The 13160-nt window shown below is 39.9% G+C and overlaps 1 protein-coding gene across 5 annotated transcripts in view; it reads left to right on the forward strand.

Moving 5' to 3' along the window:
* Positions 1–615: 615 nt before the first annotated feature.
* LOC127440711 (zinc finger protein 521) overlaps positions 616–13160 on the forward strand; it is a 239047-nt gene continuing 226502 nt past the window's right edge. The window contains exons 1-2 of one of the 5 annotated variants that reach the window (XM_051697462.1): positions 618–782; positions 1271–1323. In XM_051697462.1, coding sequence (XP_051553422.1) covers positions 679–782; positions 1271–1323 — 157 coding nt within the window. In that variant the 5' untranslated portion in view covers positions 618–678. Of the gene's footprint in view, positions 783–1270; positions 1324–13160 lie in introns of all 5 variants that reach the window. The other 4 variants (XM_051697463.1, XM_051697460.1, XM_051697461.1 and 1 more) reach the window with 4 other exon arrangements.

Consider the following 13160-nt stretch of genomic DNA (forward strand, 5'->3'; position numbering starts at 1 on the left):
GTCACTGCATTGACCGGATATCCGCATTGGCCCCCCTGTCATCATTTTCAGCTGATGTCACCTTGGCCATGCGAGTCATTGGTTAATTCTTAGGTGATGTTGCCAAAAACAAAACAAAAAAACAAAAAGAGTATGTTTTTTGAGTCTTTATTATTTTTTTGGTGAAATATTTTTTACATTTTTTTTTTCTTTGGAAGAACATGCAATTATGAATCATTCATAATAAGAGCAGTAATATGTATTTAAAAATACATTTTTATTTCATGTAGACTTTGATGTTCGAACTTGGAAAAAAAAAAAGCATTTTACAGAGAGCATTTATGATATATAGCCTTTTATACATTAAATAACCTTATTCTTATAACAGGCCTACCCAAAGCATAAGACACAACAAATAATTTTACTTTGCCATAAAACTGTAGCTTTCTCCGACTGCTGTATCAGGAAATAAATACATCTAGGCTACACGATGAGTCATGTCTACCAGAAGGGGGACCAGTCCGCCTGCATAAGACGCAACTGAAGAGCGGCATTCCGGATCCAGCGACTCCTTGGATCCAGACGCCAGGTCTTGTGGACGTCCCGCAGATTTTAATCATGCCTCTCTGTCAATGTGCGAGAGCAGCAGGCTGACAATGATTTCCTCCGTGATTGCGCAGAGAGCGCGTCCCCGCGGGGATGGGGCCCCCTCTGGAGCCGTCCGCATGGCTTTGGGGGCCTCGCTTCCATTTTCCATTATTATGTGGACTACCGGAGCGACAGCGCAGATCGAGACCTCGCAGGTTGGTGATGAGTAGGGAGCGAACATCTTCCTCTCTGACTTGTTTCTTACTCGGTGCTCATTCCCACATTAAATTAGAACACAGACACTATCAATAACAGTCTTTAGCTTGTATGTGCCAGTGTAAGGAAATAGTTATTTTGTAGTTTTCTTTTTTTCTTTTTATTTATTTATTTATTTATTTATTTTGCTATATTACTTTTTTTGCTCGTTTACAGCGACATTTTGAGGTCTGTTACGCTCAATTACAAAATAACCTAACATCAAACGTGTACACATTTTCAGCGCGTTTCCATTATCTCTAAGGATATTACTAGATAAATGTGATATTGGAACACATTTGTTTTAAACAGATTCAGCTACGCTGGAATTTTCCGAAAACACCGTGGTTTTACAGTTTATAGATGTGCAGTAATGTCACGTTAGACTGAATGAGCTTGATTCTGATTTCATTAAGAGGATATATTTATATACATTTATGGTCTTCAGCGGGTTCTGTAGGATGTCGCGCCGCAAACAAGCCAAACCAAGAGCTCTGAAAGGTAAGTGCTGATCCTCCATACCATAAACGGCTTTACATGAGACGAAATCAGGGATTTTATAAGCACTGCATGCGCAGTTAAACAGCGACATGATCGCAAAAGCGCCTTATGAAGAGCTTCATTTGGACTGCGTGAGCTTTAAGAATAATTATGAAAACGCAAATGTTTGCTTTTTGATTTGCTTGATCTATGTACACAATATTTACAAAGATCAGAATGAATCAAGAACAGACACTGAATTGTAATCCAAGTGACTTTGCCCTTGTGTTTTGAAACTGAGAATATAGCGTCAGGTCACGTTGAATATTTTAGGATAATGAAATGTGTTATGAGTGGTTATATGACCTGGATGTTAAATTGTCTAAAGTTTGGAGTAACACTTAACGTGACTAGAGCGTCACCACTAAAAAGTGTTTATTTTATGAGAATTTGATATTTGCATGTACTATTTGACAATAGGTGTTGTGATATGTTTTCACACATTTGATGTGTATATGTATTTGTTTATGTGCAACAAATCACAGAATCATTGCACGCACACACACACACACACTCACAGTGTAGTTTACAACATGAAAGGTGAATTTGCCGAGTTGTGTCCATGCTGTTGACTCAGACAGGGCCACGAATGATGGATGGATTTTAAGGTGCTATTTTAACAAATTAACATTTTAAATACTAACATATTAAAGTAGTTAAATTACTGTAAATAAAACCTGCAATTACAGAAATCACTAGAATATCTGTTGTGTAATATTAATGCATTTACAATTTTTTTTATTTTTTTTTTGCAGAATCGGATAATTGATAGAAATAGGTTTTTGTTTGATAAAGGGTCTGAAATTATGACCATTTCACAAATCTATTAAGATTAGTGTTCAGTTGTTTTACACAGACAGATAATGCAGTGTTTCATTAAGCAAGATTCATTTTAAACTGTGTATAGGTCTGTGAGGTGGTTATTGGTTTTAAGAAATTTTAGGAATATTGAATGTGTAATTCTAATTCTAATATCTGTTTCTTCATATACATTCAGGTTGCAGGTTGAACTAAGGAGTCTTTTTTTATTTACAGTAATTACATTTGCCTGTTGAACATGAAAGGTTTGCAAATGTGATTAGAACACAAAGATGCATGCTTTCCACAGATCTGGTTTAAAGGTACACACAATTACCGGTATATTGTATACACAATGCATCTATTGCTTGTAATTGTTATAGGCTCATATATATGCTTCATTATACATAGTGTGTGTAAGTGTATTTGAATAATAACACTCAAATATGCTATTATATGTATTATAAGTTAGCAAACAGAGGATTTTCATAAATGTAGTTTGTTAAATGTCTGTGATGAAGAGCTCATTAAAATGGTGTCAGTGTTTATTTGAACATTTCAGTCATTATATTATATATGTTTATAGTCTTAACTGAGCAGGTTTTACACCCTGACTGTGGCTGTAATTTCCTGATGAGGGTCTCTGCTGGTCATGTGGCCTGTAGTAAAGCTCTAGTTAGTTGTGCTGCTGCGTACACCTGTCCTCTGCTCTCTGACACTTCTTTACAGCTGTAACATCAGGTTTGATAGGTTCTTCTGCCGAGAGGTGCAATTTGGCGGCTTCAATGGGAGCATTTCCGCCGGGTGAATCCCCACAGACCTCCCATTCCCCAACACGCTCGTTTCCACCGGTCGAGTTCATGGATGGGTCAGGCGGCTCGCCCTTGGGCGAGTTTAATGTCTCATTCGGTGCTCGAGAAGAAGACGGGTATCGATCACAGCATTGGAGAGCGGGCTTTTACAGTCTGACACCAAGGACTCGGCCGGGCTCCCACCGTCTGGTGTGATCGCCCAGTCAGAGGGGTGGAGGGTTCCACTCCAGCCTCACATAATCCTGAGACCCCGGCCTGGCTGTGTGCCCAAGGTTCCCACTACCCCTTTTAGGGATCAAGTGGTGAACTTGCAAGCATTGCCCCGGGAGGAGGTAGACCCAGCCTTGCCGTTGCTGTGTCCGGTACGCGCCTCGTGTTTACTTGGACCACACAGGGAGCTTTAGATGCTCTGAGCAGCTCTTTGTCTGTTTTGGGGGACAGCAGAAGGGGAAGGCTGTCTCCAAACAGAGGATTGCCCACTGGATCGTGGATGCCAGCACTTTGGCATACCAGGCCCAGGGCGCGCCGTGCCCCCTGGGAGTACGAGCACACTCCACTAGGAGTGTGGCGTCCTCCTGGGCCCTGGCAAATGGCGCCTCTCTAACAGACATCTGTAGAGCAGCAGGCTGGGCGATACCCAATACCTTTGAGCCAGTTTCATGGGGCTGTGTGCACTTGTTACCCGGCATGCGGTAGCCTGCCTACATCTGCAACGCCGATCCACGTAACACAGTTTAGCTGGTTGTAGCGTTTTGTATAGGGACCCCTAGTGTCACTACATCGACACAACGTCAAGTGAGTGACAGATAGGGAACGTCTTGGTTACTGTTGTAACCTCTGTTCCCTGATGGAGGGAATGAGATGTTGTGTCCCTCCTGCCACAACACTGAACTACCTGCTGAAATGGCCGGGACTCTGTCTCGGCTCCTCAGCACAAACCTGAATGAGTGAATGCAAGCTGGCTCCTTTTATACCCATTTGTCCGGGGGAGTGGCATGCAAATTCCACTTGCCAATTTTCATTGGCCTTTTCTCAAATATCAGAGGTGATCGGGGCTCCCAAGTTCGACCCCTAGTGTCACTACATCAGGGAACAGAGGTTACAACAGTAAGATGTTTTCTTTCAGATTTTTTTTTGTTGAGAATTTTAGCGAAGATGTTCATATGAATGTTCACATGAAACCCATGCCACTGGTTCTTTAGAGTGTGGAAAAAAGGTCAATGTGTGGTCAGTGAACTTAGTTCCTGGGCAGTAGTAGTCAAAATGTATAATTTCTTTTTTATAGCCAAGACTTCAGTGTGTGTGGTATACAGATATAGGACTTTAAAAAGAATAAACCTACCACCTATTCTATAAAAAATTTACTGGAGTAAAACAAGTCACAATCAGCATTGGTCATGCTAAGGAACATTCAGAATCAGTTGATGTGCTTAATAGACAATGGGCCCTATTTTAAGAGTCCTAGCGTTAAACACAGCACTATGCTTTAAGTCATAAGCACAAAGTTAATAGGCATGGCCATGAAGTTTTGGTATTTTGGTGCAAAGTCTATGCACAAGTGGGTTTGGCAAAATTTTGCGTGTAAAACGCTAATGGGTTGGGTCAAGTGCCATTTAATTCTGAGTTTCTTCTCCTGTGATTTCACCATCTGCATCCAATTATATAGTACTTTCCCTGTCAAGCACCAGTGATATAAACAAATACAGCACATTCATAAGAAGTTGGTAGTGTAAATGGGCAGTATGCAATGAGTTAGAAGAATATCAATATTTCTATGACCGTGACATGCTCCTTTTATAAGCATAGAAAATGTGATTCTCGTCAGGATTCACAACAGTGATCCTCGTAGAGGATTTTGCATTCTCTATAGCTAAACTATAGAGAATGCAAGTATTATTTATCATTTTCATCTACTGACAAATCATGGCTAGTATTAATAGTGATTGTATTGGCACGCACTTCACTTCTACCTATCGATTTTGATTTTGAACAATTAAATTAATTTATTGAAATATGAACAAATGAAATAAAATATTTCTAAATTCAAATTGCACTTCTTAGATAAAACATTACTTAAATTTAGTAATTTCGGAGTAACAGCAACCATAAATCAAAGAAGGATTATATTTTTCCATTATTGTAAGGTTAAAATGAGGATTCACTCTGCCAGTGTCACTCAGTTACCATCTATAAGTTCCTTCAGTAAACAGCGCGTGGCGCACTTGGGCGTGTTTAGAATTTTCTGATTTTAAAAAATCTGGTTTGGATTATTTATGAAAACTGAGACAGGTAATGGACAATGTTGTGTTGTCACCGCAAACATTAGCATTAAGCACCTAATTGTGAAGTGTTATCAATTGCTTTCTGCCTATGATGACATTTGATTAGAAACTCAAGCACAAAATAATAATATAAGTTAAAGTTTTATTTGTCATATTCACAATAACAGCAGCACTTGCTGACATGAATGAAATGTTTTATAAATGTTCCATTATCGATACATTCAGCAGTAACTACACTGACATCTCCTCCGCATTTATCAACAGCATGGACTGGAATCACTCTGGTCTTGTGTCAGACAGCTCACACCAGAAAACAACATCTTTATTTGCCAAAGTTTACGAAGTGAAATATATTTAGAAGTTTAGTTTGAGGTCAACTAAATGAGGCTCTAATTTCTTTTGTGGTGTCTTTGCAATGTTTCCAAGATGGCAGCGACATTATTTGCCGTCATCGCTTTCTGGCATGCTGGTTTATTTTGGTGACATCCAGAGCCCCTTCCCCGTGCCTCTAAACATTACGTATGCAGGTGAACTGTGATTGATTTCCACAAGTAAATCAGATGACAGCTCGTTGGTTCTTTTTGAGGAAATCAAGTCAATTGCTCCGTGATTCTATTTAGTTTTCGTTCGTATTGTAGTGCACATTTGTAGTTTAATTTTAGATTTTTTTTTTGTCGTTTAAAACTTCTGTAATTGTTTTCATTTCATGATAATAACCTTGGGTCACACACGCTCTACCTGTGCATACGCACTGACAGTGGAGATTCTCTCAAATAAAAAAATAAACCATAACAAATTATCAGCAGTAATTTCACTACCAGCACAATAAAAAATATTTTAATTAACAATTTTAAAATATACATTGGACATCTCTATATGCAGATGATATTATATTATATGTCAGTGATACAGCTGATTCATTTCCACATGTCCTTTCTACATTTAATTATTTTAGTTCACTCTCTGGTTATAAGATTAACTGTACTAAATCGGTACTGATGCATTTAAATAACTCATCTTCTCAGTCTACTCTTCCTACATGCATGCCCCATGATACTAATATCTAGTTTTAGGTATCTGGGAGTGGAGATTTTTCCATCACTACACACAATAGCTTATAAGAAATTTTAAAAGAATATATAATCGCATAGATATGGATCTGACTTGTGGTCTGCACTACCATTATCCTTACAAGCCCGGATTTCTGTCATTAAAATGGATGTTTTACCTCACATTAATTTGATCTCCTCTATGATACCACTTCCGCCACCCACAGATTACTGGACTAAATTTAAAGCATTGGCTTCTAAGTTCATATGGAATGGCATACCTCCTTGTGTAAAATCTATAACTATGCAGTGCAACAAGGATACTGGTGGCCTCGCATTACCAAACGTAAAATTTTATCATTGGGCATTTATTTTGTGATCTCTCACAGTAAAGTTCAATCCTGGATCTCTCATTTATTGGCAACCAGTTGAACTCAGTCTGGCGCTACCTCATAGATTGCAAGATTTAATATACTGTAATATTCCTTTAAAGAGTGCAAAGAGGCGTTTGGGCCCAATAATATCATATCTTCTCTTTATTTGGCGTGCTGCATCAAAGTTCTCTCACAATGATTTTAAATGGCATACTCACTCTCCGTTATTCCACAATTATAGTCTTCTCACGAATTACCAATCCTTTGTTTTTAGTGATAGAGGTATTCATGTTTTAGCCGACATATGGGGAAAAGATGGTTTACGGATGTTTAATGACTTGCGCACAGAATATAACTTTCCAGGGAGCTTTTTTTAAATTTTATTTGCACTTCAGATCTGCCATGCGAGCTTATGGAGTTCCGTGGGGTACTACTATCCCTTCTCTCACATTGCACATAGTGCCAACAGAAAAAGGATGTAAGGGTATGGTATCATCTCTGTATTTGTTGTTTTTGGAAGCCTCCTATAAACAACTACCAATATTGGGCATCTGGCATAGAGATATATGTGGTGCAAGCACAGAAGCCAATAATGGCGATATTTGCTGGGATGCAATCTGGGCTAACCTTAGACAAAATAACCCTAACCTACAATTAATCCATTACAAATTGGTTCACAGGATGTATCTCACCCCCAGGAATCGTTATTTAATGAAAATATCCCCTTCTCCTAATTGTAATTTATGTTTCAGGGGCTCCATAGGCACTTATAAGCACATGTTCTGGGACTGCCCTGAAGTAAATACATTTTGGGCACAGGTATCTGTGATTGATATACCATGCTGTCCTAAACTTTTGCTGCTAAATGATGACTCATCGTACAGTTTTTCATTGCTTCAGAAAAGACTGTAATTCTCTGGGTTGACTGCAGCTAAGAAAATGCTTGTCTTACGTTGGCAACCTCCACACTCTCATGCCTGGTCACATTGGATGTACTTATTCTTAGACATTGTGAACATGGAATTATCAGAAGCCAGAATACACAGAGCTACTCAAAAACAATCTTAGCATGGTGAAGGGCAGTCTCCAAAATTAAGGAACTGCTGTAATTTATGTATGTTATGCATATATTTTTTTGTTATTAATTTTGGTTCAAAGTGTCATTCTATTGAATGGTCATGATACTGTTGTAATGTACGTATTATCAATAACTGCACCAAAACGTGGTATGGGGGTGTCTGGGTGGGGAGAGGTAACATGGTCGCCATGGGTGGGTGGGTTAGTGATAAACAAATGGTAAGACTGTTCAGAGTGTTATTTTGATATTTGTATATTTGTACACTGACACACATTTTACATCATTGTACATTGAGTTAGCGCTGTTTTGGCGGCACGAGGGGGACCTACACAATAGGTCACGCAGGTGGTTTTATTGTTGTGGCTGACTGGTGTATATGTATTGAAGCACTTAATTTCTACTTTATAACAAGCGATCTACGTGCTGGTTTGGGAAACAGGCATTACTCCATCTTAAAATAACAAGCAACGTTGTTTAAAATGATTGCAAAAGCTTAAGTTTAAATGTTATCAGGAAATCCAACCACCTACTGTTTTTCAGCGCAATTTATAGGTACAACGGATTACAATGTATTTTAAATTAAATTCTATATTGTTGTGTGGCATACAGTTGTAATATTACAAAGAAAACTTGAGGCTTTAAGTTTGCAATGCTCATTTGGGCCTCTGTGGAGAGCATTAGTGCAGAAAACCTGCACTTTATCGCTGAAATTAAAACACTAAAAAAGACTTGTAATGAATGTGATGACACTTAAAATCAGCTCACCTTTTGTGCAGTGCAGCACCTCTCACATAGGACAGTCATGAGATAAATGAAGGAACACCTTACCACATTTAAAGTTTCGAAAACACTAAAGTGATCATTGGCTACGTTTACATGCACCCTCATAATGCGATTATTTTTTTATTTTTATTTTTTTACCTTGTTATTAAAAGTTTTATTGATTCCATATAATATCTATATAAAAATAAAAAATAAAATAATAAAAAAAATAACAGAATATTTGGAATAGGCATTATATTATATTATTTACAACCCTTCCTCCCGAACATTAACCACCCCACCCTAACACAAACAGATACCCCAGTGGTCAAATACAATTGACAAAGACACACAAACAGACAATAAAACGGAAGAAAATATTTAGAAATACATTTTAAAAAAAGTATATGTTCAAAAAGGCTACAACATACACATTTAAAACAACACGTCTCCCTCCACTGCCCCTCACCGAGAGCCCTCCAAAAAGGCCAAATAGCTGCCCCACCTCCTGATAAACATATCCATGTTGCCTAGCCTTCTATATGACAACTCTTCCCAAGCTGTCAGCCTGCCCATCTCCTCGCACCACTCACAAAATGAGGGGGCTCCAGCTGACTTCCATCCTCTAAGGATAACCTGTCTGCCCACCATAACACCGGCCAGGATCCAATTCTTCATGTACTTATCTCCTACATCAATGACTGCCCCGTCACCCCAAATATAGAGCCTAGGGCAAAAGGAGATCCGAGTACCCAATACGTCGCCCATAAAATTCTGGTACCTCAACCAGAACTCCTGTATCTTACAACACCCCCAAAAAACATGGGTGGTGTCTCCATCTTCTGAATGGCATCGCCAGCAGGTGGGTGTGTCCTTAAGACCAAGCCTATACAATTTAGAAGGGGTCCAGTAAAATCTATGTAGAATCTTAAATTGCATAAGGTGCACCCTTGCATCTCTAGATGCAGACTTGATGTTTTTAAGAATCCTTGCCCACACTCCCTCCAAAAACAAATGTAAATCTTCCTCCCATAATCTTTTGAGGGAATTTAAAGCTCAGTTCCCCAGACTCTGAATTAGCAGGGAGTAATACACTGATGCCTCATGACCTTTTCCAAAAGCAGTAATCACCACTCCCAGAGTATCTGCCGCACTGGGGGGGGTGCGTGCCACATGCAAAAACAGTGCAGAGTAGGTGGCGCAGCTGTAAATACTTATAAAATTGAGATTTGGAAATCCCAAATTTTCAAAAGGTCTCAATACTTCACTCTCATATAGGTCACCGAGTGTATTAACCCCCCTCACAAACCAATCTGACCAACAGAAAGGGGACTTATTAATGCATAGTTTAGGGTTCTGCCATATGCTCGAGGCTATGTTTAAATAAATATCTGAATTTAACACTCTGGACACTTGTCTATATTGAGTGTAAATGCAAAATAACGGGGTGTGATTTAACTTCTCCGATTAATTTGATCGAAAGGCTTTGCAGAGGCGAGATGGGGGCAAGAGCTTCCTTTTCAATACAAAACCAGGGAGGGGTTCTCTCAGGTGGAAGCGACCAATGAGCCAAATATCTAAGACCGAATGCATAATAATAAAACAAAATCGTGGGTAGGCCTAACTCACCTTTGTCAATCGGCCTATGTAACTTATTGAAATTTAACCTGGCACGCTTACCATTCCAAATGAAGGACTTCGCTATGCTATCAAATTGCTTGAAATAAGAGAGGGGGACATCTATAGGGAGAGATTGTAACAGGTAGTTGAATTTTGGAATACAATTCATTTTAATTACATTAACCTTCCCAATCATCGATAAGTGTAATGAAGCCCACCTGTCCACATCATTCGAAAACCTTTTTATTAAGGGATCAAAATGAACTCTGACTAAATCAGACAAATTTGCTGGGATTAAAATTCCCAAATACTTAATGCCCTGTTTGGGCCACTGGAAGGCACCCGGCTGGAAGGCCGTTACTGGACAGTATGCTGTCAAAGCCAAAGCTTCGGATTTAGACCAATTGACTTTGTATCTTGAGACCTCCCGCCACCACCCCTGGAAAATCATCCTCCTTTCTTATCGCGGCTGCTAATGGTTCCAGGGCAAGACAGAACAATAATGGGGAAAGAGGGCAACCCTGCCGAGTGCCCCTTTTCAGAGGAAAATAATCTGAAATTAATCCATTTGTTTGTACCGCTGCTACAGGGTGTCTATAAAGTAACTTATTCCAACCAATAAATGTACTCCCGAACCCATACTTTTCCAAAATCTTATAAAGATAATCCCATTCTACCATATCAAACGCCTTTTCGGCATCAAGTGAGATGGCAGTGACCGGAGACTGATCATTCGCTACTGACCACATAATATTGATGAGACGCCTGATGTTATCAGAAGTGCTGCGGCCCCGAATAAACCCCACCTGATCTATATGTATAAGAGATGTCATAACCTAACTTAATCGGTTAGCCAAAATTTTTGACAACATTTTTACATCTAGTTGGATCAGGGAGATTGGACGGTAACTTTTACACTCACTTGGATCTTTGTCCTTTTTAAGAATCAGACTGATCTGGGCTTGTGTCATGATGGGAGGAAGCTTTCCATTCTTTAATGATTCAGTATAAACTTCTAACAAAAGTGGAGCCAGTTCTGTAGCATAGGATCTAAAAAATTCTGCGGCAAATCATCTGGCCAGTAGGCCTTGCCGGTAGGTAAGGACTTAATTACCTCGTCAAGCTCCTCCAAGGTTATTTCAGAATCAAGAGAGTTTTTTTGCTCAGTCATCAGTTTAGGAAGATCTAATGGTTCCACAAAGTTTCTAATATCCTCATCAGTAGACGAAGACATGGAACTATAAAGATCAAGATAGAACTCTTTAAAGGCATTATTAATATCAATGGCCAAGGTAAAAATTTCACCACCAGCAAATTTCACTGAGGGAATGGTAGAAAGAGACTCTCTCTGCTTTATATATCTAGCCAAAAGCTTCACTGCTTTGTCCCCTGTCTCAAAGTATGACTGTCTTGCCCTGAATAACCAAAACTCCACTTTCTGTGACAAAATAGTATTATATCTGTATTTCAATCGAGTCAATTCTCTGAGGCCATCAGATGACATACAGTGCTTCAGCTCTGCCTCTGCACTTTTAATATTTCCTTCCAACTCCACGAGTTCTCGTGCCTTGGATTTTTTGATGAATGAGGCATACTGTATGATCCGGCCCCTAAGAACCACCTTAAGTGCCTCCCAAGCCATGCCCACAGAGGATACTGAGGACCAGTTGGTCTCTATATAAACACTGATTTCAGTCTTTAACATTTGTTGGAAATCAGGATTTTACAAAAGGGACACATTAAGGTGCCAACTATATGATTTATTTTTCTCTGTATATGGCAACACCTCTAAACTCACCAGGGCGTGATCCGAGACTAAGATATTTCCAATTGAGCAATCAACAACAGATGAAATGAGGGATTTGGATATAAAAAAAAAAAATCTATTCTAGAATAAATCTTATGGACTGATGAAAAAAATATATAGTCCCTACCAGATGGGTTCAAAAGTCTCCAAATATCTGTAAGACCAAGATTTTTACACATCCTGTGAAGCGTCAATGTTGCTCTAGGGGGCTTACACACTTTTGCTTCACTATGATCAAGGGCTGATCCTTTGCCTCTGAATTTCAGCTAAAACAATAATGACTCTCCCTAATTTATCTTTAGTATGTTTGAGACATTTGAATTGTATATGTTTATTAATCAATATAATGACTCCCTTGCTCTTACTTGAGCCAGCACTAAAGAAAACATGTCCACCCCAGCTTCCTGCAGGGAGAGATGTGTTTCTTGAAGAAACACTAGATCATAGTTCTTATGTTTAATAAAAGTAATAAACTTCTTTTTATGGGGTGCCCCAACCCATTTACATTCCATGTGGAGAGAGACAATCCACTAATATTAACATTTGACATTTTGATATAATAGAAAACGTCCTGGTGACTTGCGTAACCTCCGTTCCCTGATGGAAGGAATGAGATGTTGTGTCAATGTAGTGACACTAGGGGTCACACTTGGGAGCCCGAGACACCTCTGGTCTTTGATAAAAGGCCAACGGAAATTGGTGAGTGGTATTTGCATACCACTCCCCCGGACATAGGGGTATAAAAGGAGCTGGTATGCAACCACTCATTCAGGTTTTATGCTGAGGAGCCGAAACAAGGTCTGGCCATTTTAGTGGGTAGTTCAGCGTTGTGGCAGGAGGGACACAACGTCTCGTTCCGTCCATCAGGGAACGGAGGTTATGCAAGCCCTTGGCGACGAGCAGGCGGGGTGCAGGATTTTGAGCCGCGCTGGGGCAGGATGTGCCGGATAGCCTCCGTCTGCTGCTTCACCATCGAGAACTGCTGGGCAAAGTCCTCGATGGTGTCGCCGAATAGGCCAACCTGGGAGATAGGGGCAGCTAGGAACCGTGCCTTGTCGGCCTCTCCCATCTCGACCAGGTTGAGCCAAAGGTGGTGCTCCTGGACCACTAAGGTGGACATCGCCCGCCCGAGAGACTGTGCCGTGACCTGCGTTGCCCAGAGAGTGAGGTCGGTTGCCGAATGCAGCTCCTGCATCAAATCTGGTGCGGAACTACC

Source organism: Myxocyprinus asiaticus, chromosome 5 (assembly GCF_019703515.2).
Source record: "Myxocyprinus asiaticus isolate MX2 ecotype Aquarium Trade chromosome 5, UBuf_Myxa_2, whole genome shotgun sequence".
Classification (NCBI taxonomy): Eukaryota; Metazoa; Chordata; class Actinopteri; order Cypriniformes; family Catostomidae; genus Myxocyprinus; species Myxocyprinus asiaticus.